At 40.3% G+C, this 16574-nt stretch overlaps 1 protein-coding gene and 1 long non-coding RNA gene across 14 annotated transcripts in view; one reads left to right on the top strand and one right to left on the bottom strand.

Annotated features, from left to right (window-relative positions):
* Positions 1-1940: 1940 nt before the first annotated feature.
* Positions 1941-16574, top strand: part of LOC111259310 (uncharacterized) — a 37182-nt gene continuing 22548 nt past the window's right edge. For 5 of the 12 annotated variants that reach the window (XR_002679574.2, XR_002679573.2, XR_002679572.2 and 2 more), the window contains exons 1-7: positions 1944-3580; positions 5038-5133; positions 9144-9260; positions 9468-9563; positions 10990-11082; positions 14357-14473; positions 15049-15153. Coding sequence is in view for 3 of the 12 variants with exons in the window: in XM_022831232.2 (XP_022686967.2) it covers positions 2180-3580; positions 5038-5133; positions 9144-9260; positions 9468-9563; positions 10990-11082; positions 14357-14473; positions 15049-15153 (2025 nt within the window). In the remaining 9 variants the exon portion in view is untranslated. Of the gene's footprint in view, positions 3581-3778; positions 4519-4703; positions 4845-5037; positions 5134-9143; positions 9261-9467; positions 9564-10989; positions 11083-14356; positions 14474-15048; positions 15154-16574 lie in introns of those variants that run through there. The other 7 variants (XM_022831291.2, XM_086967890.1, XR_015310590.1 and 4 more) reach the window with 6 other exon arrangements.
* The window catches only part of LOC111259394 (uncharacterized), a 39077-nt gene continuing 27625 nt past the window's right edge, over positions 5123-16574 (bottom strand). For both annotated transcript variants that reach the window (XR_015310605.1, XR_015310604.1), the window contains one exon: positions 5123-5625. This is a non-coding gene — a long non-coding RNA (uncharacterized LOC111259394). The remainder of the gene's footprint in view (positions 5626-16574) is intronic.

The following is a 16574-nucleotide window of genomic DNA, read 5'->3' as shown; positions in this document are numbered from 1 at the left end:
GTGGAGACACAATTTCCAGTCATTGGTGACAGTTCGGCGTAAAAACCTATTGTCGCTACGTGCTGGCTGATCGACGGCAAGATGTAGAATATGGAGCCGTGTCTTCCAGTATATTTCACAGAATTCATGAACCACCCAGAAGAGTAAACTTCAATATAATGATCCATAATTAAATAAGTGTAGCTTCTACCAGACATTTTCTTCAAAGGGTCTTTAGGAGCGGTCCTTGTCGACACTGAATAGCCCGCTATAACGGAATGCATCTTTCAGTGCCCAGACGCAAGCCACCTCTCAGCAGTCCTGTCAGATATTAAATCCATAGCACATACGGCGCAAATCCCGGTTTCGGAAGTCATTTTACTTCGACGAAAGGCAGAACAGAGTAGGCTTTGCGTTTGGAAAAAACGAGGGGCGGCACTATCAATACCTTTTTTTCACATTCAGATCTAACAAAAGGGCATTAAGTGTTAATTCGGTATCGAGGACATATGAGATAAAGCATAGGCGCAGTTCTTTCACAATGCGGCTATAACAGAGCCTGCAGACTCTTAGGTTTTACAAGATTTGAACAGCTCCCACAAAGCATTATGTTGCACGGCGACCCTTAGCTGATTTATGGTAAATCATTTTGCGGGTGTATTGAAACCCTACGGCTCCCAAAAATATAATTCTGACGCTGCCTACAGTCTGGGGGCGGCGTTTAGTTTATGTCGAGCTTATCGATACTGCCGAAAATGCATATGTATATATATATATATATATATATATATATATATACATATATATATATATAGCCTTCATGAGAGGTTAAACTCTGTTGAAAAGCATTATTTTCCTTGGGAAGCAAACAAAAGGTCCAAGTTGCTAATTTCAAGTTGGAAAATAAACTGACCTAATAAATTAAAGGAGATCACAAGGATTGGAAAGCTCAAAGTCATTGACTTCCACCGACCGTCCGGTGACGAGAGAGCTAAAAAATATAAGCAACAGACCCCCAATCTTGATTTGAAAGCTCGAATACATTTAGGAGCACATATCATACACCAAAAAATGCTGAAAACACATGTACAAATGCATTACATTACACCCTTTCCGGTACACCAAAGTTAAAAACATTAGAATTTTATTAAAAAGAAAAAAAAATAAGCACTATTTATCGTCAGTTTGGCGTAGACATGGCAATTATTTGCAAATAAAGTGAGATCTGCCAAACTCTACAAAATAATCGCAACGTTGACTTCTACAGAATGGATTTTAGGTGGAAAACAGCTTTCTTGGCAGGCTTGTTCCCCTTCTCTTGATTGGGATGAACATCTGCATAGCTTCTACTTCCGCAGTAGTAATTTATGCAAGGACACTTTTTTGGTGATTTTTTCTTTAATTGTCGGAAACCTTGTGGCTGATTCATATTGAATCTGCTTTTCCCAACTTGGAAGCTTTTGTGTATTACATTTCCGCTAATTCCAAATATAATTATGATATTTGACGTTGTTGGTACACCGTTCAGTCGACACCATAACGTGCGCGGGCTCAAACCTGCGAATCCCTCAAGTACCCACTAAATCAGTTCACTATTACATATATTATTATAGTAAAATAATTCCATCCACATGGTGTTGCCATGCCATCTGGATGGTGCTCTCATTTTTGTGCATACTGCAATTAGCTAACTTAGTTTTCGTTAGACAAGGATAGTATCCCCTCATTAACTACGTATTGGCAACGTATCCTCACCGTCAAGCAATCTTTATTACACGGTTTTCATACCCGCTTACGATTCAAACAACCTAGCCATAGCCATACAGTATTCCTTCCTATGCGGTAGGATTGAAAAACGCTTCGTTGTGCGGCGAAAACGACACAGGTGATTGTCTAAGATTTCGTTAGGCCATTATATATCTATATCCTGTACACCATTCTACCCAAATAACGTTTAGGCACTGTGATGCTCTTATCGCAGTGTTGTGTTCTCACGTACTCTAACTGATATCTATGTCTATCTTTTGCGTACAAATACTGAGAATGTATGGCAAACGCAAGTATTGTAGCATCATCTCCAACTGATGCAGTTAAGTTTGCAACAACGAAACTGACCTTTTACAGCCAGTTAATGGATAAACGATTCTGTGCTGTTTGTTATAGTCAAGCCTAATCTGAACGCAACAACTTAGAGACCAAAATGTACCATGCCAAAATTGCCCTATTACGAAATCGATTACTTGTTCCTTTGGACGAAGTTGCTCTCAAACGTAGACATGACGTTCCATACACTCCGCAGCCAGAATGTGCAAACACGTCTACGTCTTCAACACAGCAAAGTAGTCCACAGCAAAGCAGTACATCGATCGTAACGGATTATGAACTTCAAAAAGAGATGGAGAATGCGTTAGGTCCTTCAAAACCAGCTCCACCCGCCCTATACCATGCGCCCACTGAGGAAGGATCAGATGACGAGCCGCCGAGGCCAGCACCAGTTGTGATTAATAGAGGAACACCCGCCCGAAAACGTGCGCCTCGTGTGGGCGGGTCGCGTAGCACTACTGGAGAAGACGGTAGTCCTCATGTTGTATTTTCAAAAAAATTGGTCCTTGACCCTACTGATCTCGATAAAGCAATGCTGCCGCACGGCGAACAATCCCCGGCAATCCTCAAACCGTCGCGTTTCTTAAAAAACCTTCAGCCAGAACGTAAGAAAGCGCCGAAAAAGGACTCTACAAAACCGCAAAGCACTAGCCAAGACAATCTTGAGTTATATCTTATGAGTCCTCCGCCATCACCACACGCTCATGACCCAGATCCAGTAGGTAAATCAACAGTCAACAAGAAAAGCGATCCCCAACGCGTCCTGAACGAAAAGGGCATTCGGTCGAACACCGTCCTCTCCATCGATGCTGACGCAAACAAGTCTAGTCGAATACAACGAAACAGAAGTGGTGATAATGACAGAAATCGAATCGAAGCTGTAGATAATCTAGCGAAAAACGACAGGGTATCACGGAACAAGGAAGATATCGCACCTTGCTGCAAGTGCAAGTGTGTGAATCTTGGAATATTACAAGCAAAGGGAAGGCCTAGGATAGTTTTAGATGATACGCCTGCTATTACTGATACAAAGAAGTCTTCCAACTGTCTAGCAGAAGCTCCTAATAATAACCGAGGTCTGAGCAAAGATAGACATGACCAACGGGACAATACAAAATGTCCCACTCAAATATCAGTTGATCCTCAGTACAACGAACACAATAGGAAAAATAGGGTATTGTTGCATACTTCAAGCAAGACTTCAAAGTTGTCTATGAGGACAAGGTACGGAAATGACACATGTTATGTCAACACCTGTTCATACCCGGTCCCGTCAAACCCATCCAGCAAAAAAGACAAGGGTAGTAAGACAGCAAAAAAAAACGTATTACCACAGCAAGAACTAGAAGAGAACTGTAAGCCCGGAGGCAGCGACAATTCCGCGAGCATCGATAATAAGCATGGACGAGACAAGTACTTAGCAGCCTTAAAAAAATTTTCCGACGGCAACTTCGAGCTGAAGGGCGTGAACAGTGACATCAAATCACTCCGAGAAAAGGTAAGTCACTACAACGACATAATCGAAGCGTTGAACACCTAAACTATTTTACAAACATTTTGGCAGAAGAACAGCAGAGCGTTACCTTTAGATATTATGAATGGGCGTTTTTAGCAATGAGTCAAATCAATCCAACCAATTTAGTTAAGGTAGATGCCTTCACAACCACAAAAGAAAATTATGATAACAGAGTTTTGAAGAACTTCGTGGCAGATGCTGTGTTTATTTTCAGAGAGTATCAGCTTATGGTAAAATAGCTTGGCAACAAAGCGACGTTAGTTGATTCCTGTTTTAAAGATGTACAATTCATACGGCAACATGTTACATGGAACTGTCATAGTCGATGTTGTATTGAAGCCATCAGTTCTTCAAATGAGTACGAGAGATGTATCGCAGTTGTTTTATAAAACTCTTTAAATAAGAGCACGGTCCGTAGGACCGAAATCCGCAAAGCAAAAATATTTTCATTATGTTACGCGGCGTCCGTATCTTGCGAGGGAATCATCCCTCTCTCACCGCCAGAAGAAGCAGACGACAAAGCCTTCGGTGACAAGCAATGGGGTAACGCCGCCTACGATCGGTGTTGATCTTGTTAAAATCTATGCCAGCCAGCGGTCGATGTGCCGTCGACGCAACATTAAACCAGACAAAGTATAGGGATGGCGAACACGTTAGGACTTTTAGGATTCATAACACCACGCACTAGTCTCTATTCAAGCGCCTATAATTACGAACATTTGTGGGTTTCCAATTCGTTGCTACTTTAGTTCTCCTATGAGTACGAACAAATATTATGGTAAATTTGTTAATAATTTATTCAAAGTGAATGACGAAATGATACTCTTCAGAAAATATGTAAACAGCCAGCTACGGCGAAACCAGTAGAATAATTCCGAAAGCACTCCAGCTTAATGAAAAGTAACATTCTCGTTTCAGAGGTACGTAAATTCATGACATTATTATAAGTTTATACACCAACATACCAATCCTCAACTTTTTAGTGGTTACTTTTTTAGCCGGAGAACCGTCATATTTGAAAATAAAGGCTAAAACTATGGATCAGTTGAAGTAAGGTCTGACAGAAGAGATAGATTTTTATAGTTTGATTTTTCTGTATATCTAGATTATAACGTGCGATTGGTATGAAAAATGTCATCATTTAGATCAGCGAAGAAGACCTGCTTCAAGCAAGCTTTCTAAAAGCACGCAACGATTCGAATTAGATCCACAGATATCAAAGGGCCTTTTCGTTCGTGGTACAAAGGTAAATTCGCTGATTAATACTTGCCATTCATAATGGTAATGTACTCGTGTTGTTTTTCGTTGGGTTCGTCATTTAGCGTACTGGTATACAGTGCTAACAGTTATTAAAGCACCGCTATACTGTTCTGATAAAATAATTGCTGTTCGCCTCGGGCATTTAAAACAATTTAGTACAATTTATTCGGAATGGTCAGCAGAAATATCTTAATCCAGAAACGCGTACGTCACAAACCATCCCGAATCGATACAAGGCGCCTGAGTTCAAAAAGAATCCCCATCTGTCTGAGAAGGTATGTACATTTATTTGATAGTGAAGACTTTCCTCAATATGTATCCAGAGGTATGTAAATATGATATGGATCGATAAGCAGTAGAAAATGCTTCATCACATTTAGCATAGCGTCGGAATTAACAATTAAGTTTTGTGCATTAATCAGTTTAATATCCGTGTTGCAAATTAAAAGATAAAAAAAAAGTTCATTGGTGAAATTACTTCTTTTAATTAATTTAATTACTCTTTTTAAAAAAACTTCTGTTAAAGTTACTCATATTATAATCACACGTCAAATATTCGGGTTAACGTAGCGGATGCACGCCCCAGAGTCTGATTTGAGCCTTGAAAATAGAGCTTGATACATAATTGACAACGAATAGCGGACTGTGTGGTGACGGCAGGTCAGTAGAAGACACGTTGCCTGATGTTCGTGGCTGCTGAATTATTCTGTACAACGAGCAATGGCTGACGACATCCATCATTGCATCGGCGCTGGTTTACTGGAGCGCTGTAAAGAAAAAAAAAAATAGATTTTATTGAAGCCGGGAACACTGATCTGTATTTCCAATTTCCTACACCGCACTTCTTTGGATATGAGGAAGATACATGATGCGTTTTTCTTTTGCTACATTCAACACGAAAAAGTAACAATAGAGGTCGCTTTTGTTAGTCATGTAGAGCAGTTGTAAGGGAACTATTTTGGGGATTTCAAGCCTTTTGTAAGTCTGAGACCCCAAATCATTACCTGCATCTAAAAAGGTATAGGTTCCCAATTTTTCGTTTAGTTACAATAATCAACGATAGGGCGAGCAGTTTCCCACCAGTAATCTAAGAAAAATTCTGATTCGTTTTCCGTACCAGCTAAAATGCAATAAGGACAAAAAAATGATTCAGGCACAGCAAGAATTGAAAAATAGGCCCCAAAACCAACGGGTGTTTTAACAAGCCAGCAAAAGGGGCTCCACAGACGTTTGCACCTGAAGGCATGCGCTTGTCAGCAGCGGCCCTGACTGATTACAACAGGTGCTTAAAAAGGCCCATTGGGATTTTTCACTAAACATTCAAGCGTATATTTCCGTGCACGAGATAGCCGTTAAACTTGAGTTCAGCACTCGCCCCAGTTTGAATACGCGGTCTGAGCAGCAGTTCCGAATTTTTCGACAAATCTAGCGATACATAGGGTGAGTGCAGGCCGAGATGTCAAGTATATTTATAAACGACTCCAGGTGACCCCATAGACCCGATGCTGTTGGCACGTTTTTTTCGCCGAATGCACAAACGGCAGGCTCCGTGAATTCTTTTTATCTGTAATTTTGATAAAGCCTTGTGTTTTCCGGACCTATGCTGTGCTCTTCTTAGCTTCAGTCCTACTGGCTTGTGGTACCTAGGCTACATTTCAAGATTTTGAGAACGGTAGCAGTAACTGAGCTGCGTTATAGTGCAAAGAGCTAGAAAGCTGTGCTACATCTCACCTACTTTGGATCACCAATGGGGTAGCGTCGATGGTCGCTGTCAGACCGGAGCGCCGCAACATATTCAACCCATTTAGAGAAACCAGGATTTGACCTTTATTCTCGTATATGAACCAAATGTACAGCCACTATGGATCTGCTTTGTGGCGTAATATTAGTATCATCGTCATCACCATGTGCAATAAGAAATCGCTATGTCTGCTCAACTTAGCAGAAGTTAAATTGTAGGCTCCCCCAGGACAAATGGATAAGGTAGGATGGAATAGCTGGAATCCGGTAGAAAATATTTTACAACCCGAAGAGCATCATCGTGATTTAAATCTCTAAAATTAAATTTGAATTTATTTATTTATCATTCGAGAAATGTACCATCTTTGCCAAATAATAAAGGTGCTTCTACAGCTAAAGTTATCACAATGTGGCGTGCAAGATATATACATCTCATAAAGTTTAATGGTCCCGTTCTGATGTGTCGTCCCTCAGTATTTACTATACGTTCATGTACATAGTATAAAGGCTCAATGGAACGCCTCACGCGCGCGGCATCCGCTGGAATTCTACGTTGCTCCTTGACTGCATCAGGCATGCCGCATTGTCGCAAACATATGTACATAGTTTCATACATTTGAGCACCACGAAATCATTTGACAACGGATTTAGCTATGTTTTTTGATTACATAGGTCGGAACATGTGATAATATATCGTTCTTATATAATAAGAAATAGAAAAATCACGAAGGAAGAATTCGGGAAAAATTACGCTCTGTGAGAAGCATTTCGAAGACCGATCCGATAAAATTTGGCAAAGTGCTCAATTTTAGTGAAAAATACCTTTGTTGGATGTCGAACTCAGAGAAAGACAAAATTAGTGGACATGGCTTTTACATAGTCATTCACGCACGCGGATCAAACTGCAATCTGTGAAGGTAGCATTTGTGACGGAATGGAGCCGCACGCGATGCCCTTTATGCTGCATTTTGTGTAAAAGCTACAAGTGGACATTTAGGCGAAAAATGTATTTCCGCTTCTTCAGACATATAACACGTTTTTCCATTTGGATCAAGTATGTTTCATTGTTAACTGTCGTTTGATTTTTGTGCCGAAATTTTAGAGTTTACATAACCATGTATTTCACTTTGTGGTTTCTGTAATGTTACCTTACACGTTTGACAGGCAAATGATGCCTCGACCTCCATGGTACTATAGCGAGAAGCTTCCTTTCTTGGACACTATTTTTGAAATGTCCAATATATGATAGCGAGATGTATAAAAATTAACGGTTCGTTTCAGAACAACTAGTAAGATTGTTAGGAGAAGAGTACTCCTGGTTTGGGTACTGCTTTGCTGTGGGTATGAGGTTAGGCCGAACCGCAGCTAAATAGACACTTGAAAGCATCCACTATTGGTCTTTTTGCAAGATGTATCCAGTTATTCAATATTTTAGAGGTTAGTGGTTTATTTATGCTTTCGAATAACTTTCGCCGTTTTCTCAATGGAGTAACATGTATTCCTAACAGATTGTCCTAATTTTTGAAGAAGTAATGGGGCGCTAACGGCTACATGAGATTAGAACGAAGAAAAGTGTCTCAAAAATTGACTCAAAAAAGGGCGAGAATCGCAGAATGGTAGCTATCGTAATTGTTCAAGGTCAGCTTCTCCCAAAGAACCCGAGATGCCTTAGGGATGTATTTCAACGTACTTCTGGCTCCTTTCTCGTAGATATTTCGTTACCGTAGTTTTCATGGACTGATGATGCTAATGCAAGTTCAACGTAATTAAAATACATTCTAGAAGATATCGATGTAAAACTAAAAAACTGACCCTTATCAAAAACCTTCCCAAGCAGAGGACAGTGTCGGACCACGGATCGGTGGAAAAATTGTTAATGATGAAAAAACTAGCTCTGATTAGCCGGACGCACCCCAATTAGCGTAGGTTTCCGTAATGGACTGCTATGCCCGTGCCGAGTATGCATTGGATGCTTGTGCTTTTTTCGTTTTTTAACACAGAACAAAATTGCATCTAAGTAGATGCTTAGTCGCTTCTTTCCATAGATGCTCTCCAACGTAGGATACTCTATGCAAAAAAAAAGATTTAAGCAAGCATCAGTCTCCTTGGCCCATAACGTTTGACTGTACTGGAATGTTAGTCAGGTCATTGAAAAATAAACTTGTATGAAGTTTACTTGACTCTTACGAGTCGTTATTATGCTATCATCTAATCTATGGGTTGTTTGAAGTTGGAAAAAATTGTATTCATTACACTCAGACTCTACAGGACGGTGACAATGTGATACTTTGATAATAAAGCCATAAAGCTCGTGTCTTCGCTTATTACATTTACAATGCGTCGTTGTGCATTTTATGATAGTTACACTGTGATGATGCTCGTAAACGATGATTTAGATACGAAAACGGACTATTCCCCCTCTCTTCCTCTCGCCCCCCCTCTCTCTCTCTCTATATATATATATATGTGTGTATATATATATATATATATACACATTTTTGTAATTTACCTTTCAATTTACTTGATGTGGATTGTCGAGCATTAGGGCGAATCATCACGACAGCTTAATCGTGAAAAGCACGAGCTCTCCCGGAATAATTCGAAACAGCTCATCAGATTCGATAGCGAACAACCAGGAAGTCCTTTCGTCGTAAAGCTTGAGGTGCGTATAAGCAATCGTGAAGACTTGACACTCTCTAGTCAGCAATGTACTTCACAGAACGTTGACTTCCGTCGTTCTCGTCTTCCCATATTGCATGAGTGCCTTAGCAACCGAACGGTGGTAAAACTAAACGCTGCTACGTTATTAATTAATGTTTATTAGCTATAGTATATTTCTGCCGTGTTTAAAATCGTACAATTTATTTAGGATGGGCAACTAGAAGATGTTAATGCCGTTGTATACACCCCACAAATAACCCATGGCCAATCCCGATCACCAAAGGGTTCTCTTCTGCCTGTAAAGGTATGTACGTAGAAAAACTTTTCTGTAGCACCTTTCATTAGCTGACTGTAGACAAGTGTTTAAATATGGTATTGATAAAAATTGTCCATATATGCCTCATCGTTCGCCTTAAAGCGATATTCGTACTAGATTGATATAAGTGCTACTATATAATACAATATTTCCATATGATACGAAACATGTTTTTTCTTTGTTATTATAAATGATATTTTAGGACTTCAAAGCTTTTTAAAAATATTTTTTATTTTTTTTTAAATTTGTAAAATAAACCACTTAATCTTACTCAGTATTCAAATCTTTTCCGTCTCTAAACTGTCTTTCGTTGTTCGTGTTTGAGCAGGTAACACTATTTAGGTTTAGCAAAGTACAATACTTGCTGTAATAGCCAAAAAATATAACCCGCCTCACCGCATCCGAACTCGGAATTTACATTTTTGAGCCACTCAATTGTGAATCTAAAAATCGTCACGCAATTCAACATGTATCAATCACTTTCTATATAACCTTCTTTGTTTCGATAGATCATGTTAAACAGACAAATGTTGGCGTTGGCCTAATCAAAGCCTCTCATTTTTAGTATTTATTAATGGTAGTATTGAAAAATAAGTGATGCTTATAAACATCACGTGAGTGAACTTTCCTAAATCTCAAGCGGAGCGTGAGGAACTCTCAAGTGAGAGGAAATTCCTCGAAGGAAGAAATTTCATAAACAGAATAATACAAATACCGTTTATACCAGCTCGAGTTCTTATATTTTCAAATGCTTTGCTTTGTTCGCTAAAGAAAGACTTTCGACTGCTGAGACTGGGCCAGTAATAACGCTGTGCTGTTTAAATCGTGTGACATTATCGTATTTCATCATAAGCTCAGCTAGTATACCAAATCCTGAAAGCAAACAGCATGTATACGTATTATTATTAAAGCTAATGGCTGTCTATATGTTTGCCATACTTTCATAGGTCTGTTGTAGGAACCCCTGGTAAGTTTAGGAAGACCTACTCCGGTTAGGCTCCTACTGAGGGCAGGTCCTTGATGTTATACCTTTCGAGGACTTGTTCATATAAATAATAACTGAAAATGTTACAATGAAAAGGTTCTTTTGAACTTTTTGTCGTGATTCTGAATAATACGATGGAACTGTCTTAAGAAATTCTTTAATCTGCGAACAAGCCCCCCCAAAGAGAGCAGTTGCCATTAGGTAATTGGATTTGAATTAGTATTTTGGTGAAGCCATATTTGTTGACACTAATTCTACCCTCAGCGACTAAAAATGTTCCAGTATGATCTATGGAGAGCTTCTCGAATAAACCACAGATTACAGCGAGCTCTGTTGTCCGAGTCTGTGGTTGTCAACATAAAACATTGTTTTTGTGCGCAATGTTACTACTCGTTGAGTTTTTAGTGATTCATGTTTTCTATTATTTAGGGCGGCTCATTACGGAACCCTGATCGTAAAAGACTTCCAACTAGTTCGAAAGGACAGGAATCAAATTTTCAATTACTAAAGGATTGTTCTGAGGTAAATATAATTCAATTAAACTAAATATCACTGACATACTTGTTCCTTTAAATTGCGCTGTCTAAAGCAATGTTTTCGCATTTTACATCAATTTGTCGATCATCGCTTTCGTATACCAAATGCAAATTCGACGACCCAAGACGACGTACCTTTTTTACCGTGTTCTTGTTAACGCGTGCACAATGACGAGTAATTGGAAATATTCGGTGTACTTACAAAAAAAAAATGTTAGAGAAGTCGCATGTATCTTAAGAGAAGGGTAAAAGCTATTTAACCGTCAAAACCATAAAAAACCCGAGAAGAACGATAAAACTTCCTAGAAAGTCGCGAATCGAGTCACAAACAGTCGTTGAGCGAGTCCCTGCCTGCGGCGGATCGACGGCTACGGTCGACTCGCGTGAACCTGACGAAGACCGCTTCATATCGTTGCACCCCGTTATCAAAACATGACCTCGACAAAATGCCAAGGAGGCGAGACTAATGCCTGCCTCCCGGCCTAAATAAACTAGAAGCTCCTCTTATCTAGGCACTGGCTAATATGTAAAATCAAGATGTGTGTTACAGCATAGTATAACGTGTGCCTGCGGCAGTCACAGTCGGTCCCAAAGCCGGAATCGAGATGAACCATAAAGAGAATCGAACGGAAATTAGTTTGCGGTGGAATATAAAGGCAGCAACTCGGGCTTTATAGTTGCTGTCATCTTGGGCCCATATTAGCAAAAACCTGAGAGTTAAAAGCGTTCGAGTTTAGACGTCGTTCGCCTTGCTTATACGCCCGGCTATAGTGTCTAGGAAGTTAATGTGATGCTTGGATGATATAATAGTGCTGAAGAGCGGTCGATGTCGTATTATGGCAGCATACGTATGCCCTCCGAATAGCAAAAATATGACGATACTAACTAATACGATCACTCGTACTGTATCTTTTTGGTCGTCGGCGGTTTCCTTAATTGCTGATGATCTAAACACGGTGATCAACAATCGAGCGACTGCACGCGTACACTACATGACGTGCTCAACGATTTCGGGTCTTACTTATTCTCCTATATTACCGCATTTACGTTTGAGGATTATATAGAGAGATCGGTCATCGATATATTCGGGTCAAACTTGCAAAGGAAAAACCCTTGATATATCCGAAGAAACAGTCCACTAAGCGTGGGTAGCACTCTGAGACGGCACGCGCCAGCTGGACTCCGAACTGTTTCTCCAGCGAAGAACAATTCCACAGAACATGAACGAGAGTCTAACTGCGTAATTCTGCTCCAAGGTGAAGGCGAGAGAGGTTTACACTGACACTTCAACCGACGTGCTGGATTGATTTGTAGCATACCCCGCGCCGCACAAATAACGATGTGGCCTACTTACAACTTGTGGTACATCCTCAGCTGCGGACCTCTGCTGTATTGCGTCAGGCAAAAGACCTGACCAAGTGCCATATGGATATGAGGTTGTTCTACGACATCCTAAAGTAGGATAGAGAAAATGCTCGAGTCGGCTGTACCTTACGCGACAAGCAAATAAGTTAATAATAGAAATAGAAAGGGAGCCACGTAAATGGCTGCGCGAAGGGAGCTTGGAATCGTGCCCTGTTGCTTCTGCGGCGCTTATAAAGCACTTTATCACAGACAGCACTTTCGTACACTGGTGTATGGCTTAAACACTTGTGTGAAGCGCTGGAGACGGAGTGCTACTTGTCTGAGGTCTTGCGCTTTAATCAGACGAAGCGACCGGATGGGATCTGGCCCACAATGAGGGCTTGAAAAGTGCGGCTGACATATTCGCCTGCAGCAGTAGTTGAATAGGCCTCTCATGTTCTGTCGTCAAGGTGAGTAATCACGAAGGAAAGCTACTGCTGTGAGTTTCTTGTTTATCACACGGCGTTTGACTAGATTCTTGAAAGCTTGTCCACTTACTCCTAGAGAACAGCGCGGATTCCGCTTAGGAAGCTCCATCCTTACAGTATGCGACAGGAGATGCACTGTATTTGACGTCGGTCAAAAAAGGCGTTTTAAGCCATGTTCGTGGATTTGAAATCGGCATTTGATGCGACGGCGATAAATCAAGCTTGCACAATGTAAAGTCTATCAAAACATGCTACATCTGAGTCGAACGATTCTGCAGGAAAATTCCAGGAAATGTTAAAAAATTTAGATGGTGAGGTAGCCCTGCTTGAACTGTTCATCTAATCCACCGGCGTAGTACAGGGAGATAGTCGGAGTCTGTTGCTTTTCGCTTTGGCGTTAAGTAATTTGTATTGTGTTCAAGACCCAACCGAACACGGTGAAAATGCTACTTTATGCCGATGATCTTGTATTTTTAGAAATTTATTCCATGTCCAGCAAGCTAGCTACCGCAAGTCCCCTTTATTTATGAATGCAGTAGGACTAAAGGGGAAATGATTAACATTGACAACATGGAGGCCAAAAAGTTCCGTCGCCGAAGCAATTTTTACTGCCTTTGACGCGCTCCATATAGGCAGAACGGCCTTTACATGACCAGCTGCAGGTGTAGCTTTAGCTACAAAGGGTCGAGCTTTGCAGAGCACATCACAGACAAAATTGTGACGATTGATGATGACGAGATTGACTATACCAACTCCCTCCAACTTCCTTTATGAAGGATTTGTCCTGTTTGAAATTAAAATAGTCCCGGTAGCTTTCTATGAATTCCAAGTAGAGTGGGAATGTTTCTCATCGGTGCAAATGGAGAAGCTCGACTGAGCCAGGTCTGCGTTCCTAATGCGCGCTACGTAGTGCTTTGTTGATCATATACGTGCGTCAAACGCTACGTGTAACAGATCTGCTGTTGCCCACTCTTCCTACTTGTTTTGGAGTGGATGGGGCAGGAAGATCGAACAGATAAGCTTTTATTACACATGCGAGCCAACCAATGAAGGCTGAAGAGGCCTTAACCGGCACGTAGTTATGCGTTTTGCAATACGTAGGTCTCATCACACCCAATGTGGTGCACTGGGCTTCCATTTGCTATATACTACGTGTCTGTAAAGGATGTGCTGGACCGTGCCATAGATAGCACACTGTATCATGCGTTGCAGTACCTTCACTGAGCGGTTTCTTTGATAAGAGTACATGATATTAATAATGTCAGCTTATAGCAACATAGATCATTCGTATATAATGTGCCTATCGTATTCACTAGCCTATGAATATATAAACAAGCGAACTGCAGTTCACATATTCAAACATTACGAGCTACGCATAGTTTAGGTTCGACATTGGAAAGAAGTTATGAGATGCCTTAACTTGTTCAGGATGGGCAACCGGTGAAAGAGCTGAACGCAAAAATGGTCACGCGACAAACAATCCGAAATCGATCCGAGGTACCAGAACTGGCCTGTCGATCGTCAAGGGATCGTTCGCCTGCGAATGTACGTAGACGATGCATTGATCGTAAGCATCCACTATTTTTTTATACTTACGTATTTGAAAATATTTGAATATGGCGTTTAGCTGATAAAAAATGACCACGACGTCCTCTTTCTTCTGTCGACTATGTTATCATAATGTAGCCAGGGTTATAGCTATGTATGCAAACTGTGACTAATATGTAAAGAGCCTCGGTAATCAAATACGTATAATGTGATGCCACAGCAAATAAAAGGAAAAAATAAGGAGAACGGGGTAGCCACACACATCTCCGCATCGACTTAGCTTCGGCAATACACGTGCTTTATACAGGCCAAAACTAATGGACATTTCAAGACTAGTTTGCCTGTGTAAGCAAACGTCATCTTCTTTGTATATGTTTAGTATTGTACATGCGAGTAACAAAATAAATTTCTCGCTCTGGTTCTAAAACGCTTATGAAAATTTCAACTGCTTTTATAAAATTTTACACTTCAATTACCTACACCACTGGAACCTCAAAGAGCCTATCTACTCGGTGATCATTTAGCCCCTGTTTTTTGTAATATAATTTGACGGTGCGGTGACTTCTAATTAGGGCGTACCATCTGAAGACTGCGATCGAGAATTACATGAGACGCGCACTATTACGCAGTCAGTCAAATTGTTTCGAGTCAGTTCTCAGCCGTCCACGGCTCTGAAGGTATGTAAACATGTTAACTTGTACAGTACAATCGCCGAAATATTGCTCTTACTATATTAGCCAATAATTTTATTTGGGACCAGCGGTCTCTCGAACGCGAAGAAGCCCTCTTGAATGAGGGCTTAGGTGCATATACAATGTTAAGTGAGGTTGCGAGGTTTATCCATATGCGGGAGCACAAATATAAGCTATGCTTAGACATAGTACACATAGTAGTTTATATTAGATTGTTGTGATTTTAGGCAAAGTAAGTTCTCGTTAAGGTTCAGCTAGAAGAAATGGTTCGTTGCTTGACATGAATTAGGTCGTGTATCCTGGGCTGTTGGAAACTAAGGAAATAACCGTCGAACGGTATTGACATCTATATGTAGCCATTATATCCTTACTGGAACATCTGGAGAACAGATAAAGGATCTCACGTAAAAACAACGCTCATCAAACCGCAGAGGTTTTCATGTATTCTTAGATATGAAAACTCGCAGCATTACTGCTCACCAATAGCCGGGACCTGGCTCTAATTTTTATCTTACTGAGTGTAGAATAATAGATCGAAAGGTACAGCTCCGCAAGAATCAAGGGCCGGTTGCTCAATCAGTGATTGTAGTTTTCCAAGCCGAGGAAGTGCGAGGAAAAATTCACAAGCGTCCAGTTTAAACAGATATACGAGTATAGATGCTTTAGAAAACGTCAAATAGGACCATATTAGGCCTCTTTGTACTAAAAGCATTAACTGACAACATTGATAACACACCGATAAACATTTTAATAATAACACAACTAAATTAAACATTTTTACAGACCTAATTTTCAGCGTGTTTTTGTTTGTTCAGCAATGTTTTTTCTTAATGACACACTGTTAGACTGTCCGTTTTTCAGTTAAACAGAAGCACAAAATCTGGGTCCTTCAACAATATTCTCTGATTTCTGCTTGCAAATTGTTTTTGCGCGCTTAAAAAGACAGAATTGGCTGCATTTGACATTCGTAACACATTTGTCTTATTGTGAACTCCAGAAATAACGTTGATGCATGTTACACAAATGCATTTTAGTGAAATTAGCTGGGTGTGACGCGAGTTCTTAAGTCGAATATGAGAACCATGTTATTCTAAGAAAGGAGACAACAGTTGTTTTGTTGTTTCTGGTCAGCAGATGCAGCATGAAGCTACGTATATTCTGGTAGGCAAGCATCTGGCAAACAACGTGCGGAAGAAAACTACATAGAAGTATGGTATTCATCAATCTCATGCGTTATTTTTACCAAGGGAGTTTCTTAGCGTTATCTTTACCTACGAAAAAAAGCCTCGGTTGGCATATACTTGGGCTAAATTCCGAACCTACTATTATTATTCAACATCGTACAGTATTCTTAAGTTTAGTTCAATAATGTTTTTTCACTTTATTTTAGATTCGAGCGGTAAGCA

Source organism: Varroa jacobsoni, unplaced genomic scaffold (assembly GCF_002532875.2).
Source record: "Varroa jacobsoni isolate VJ856 unplaced genomic scaffold, vjacob_1.0 scaffold_33, whole genome shotgun sequence".
Lineage (NCBI taxonomy): Eukaryota > Metazoa > Arthropoda > Arachnida > Mesostigmata > Varroidae > Varroa > Varroa jacobsoni.
Note: the sequence above shows the minus strand (reverse complement) of the source record. Positions and strands in the feature narration are given on the sequence as shown.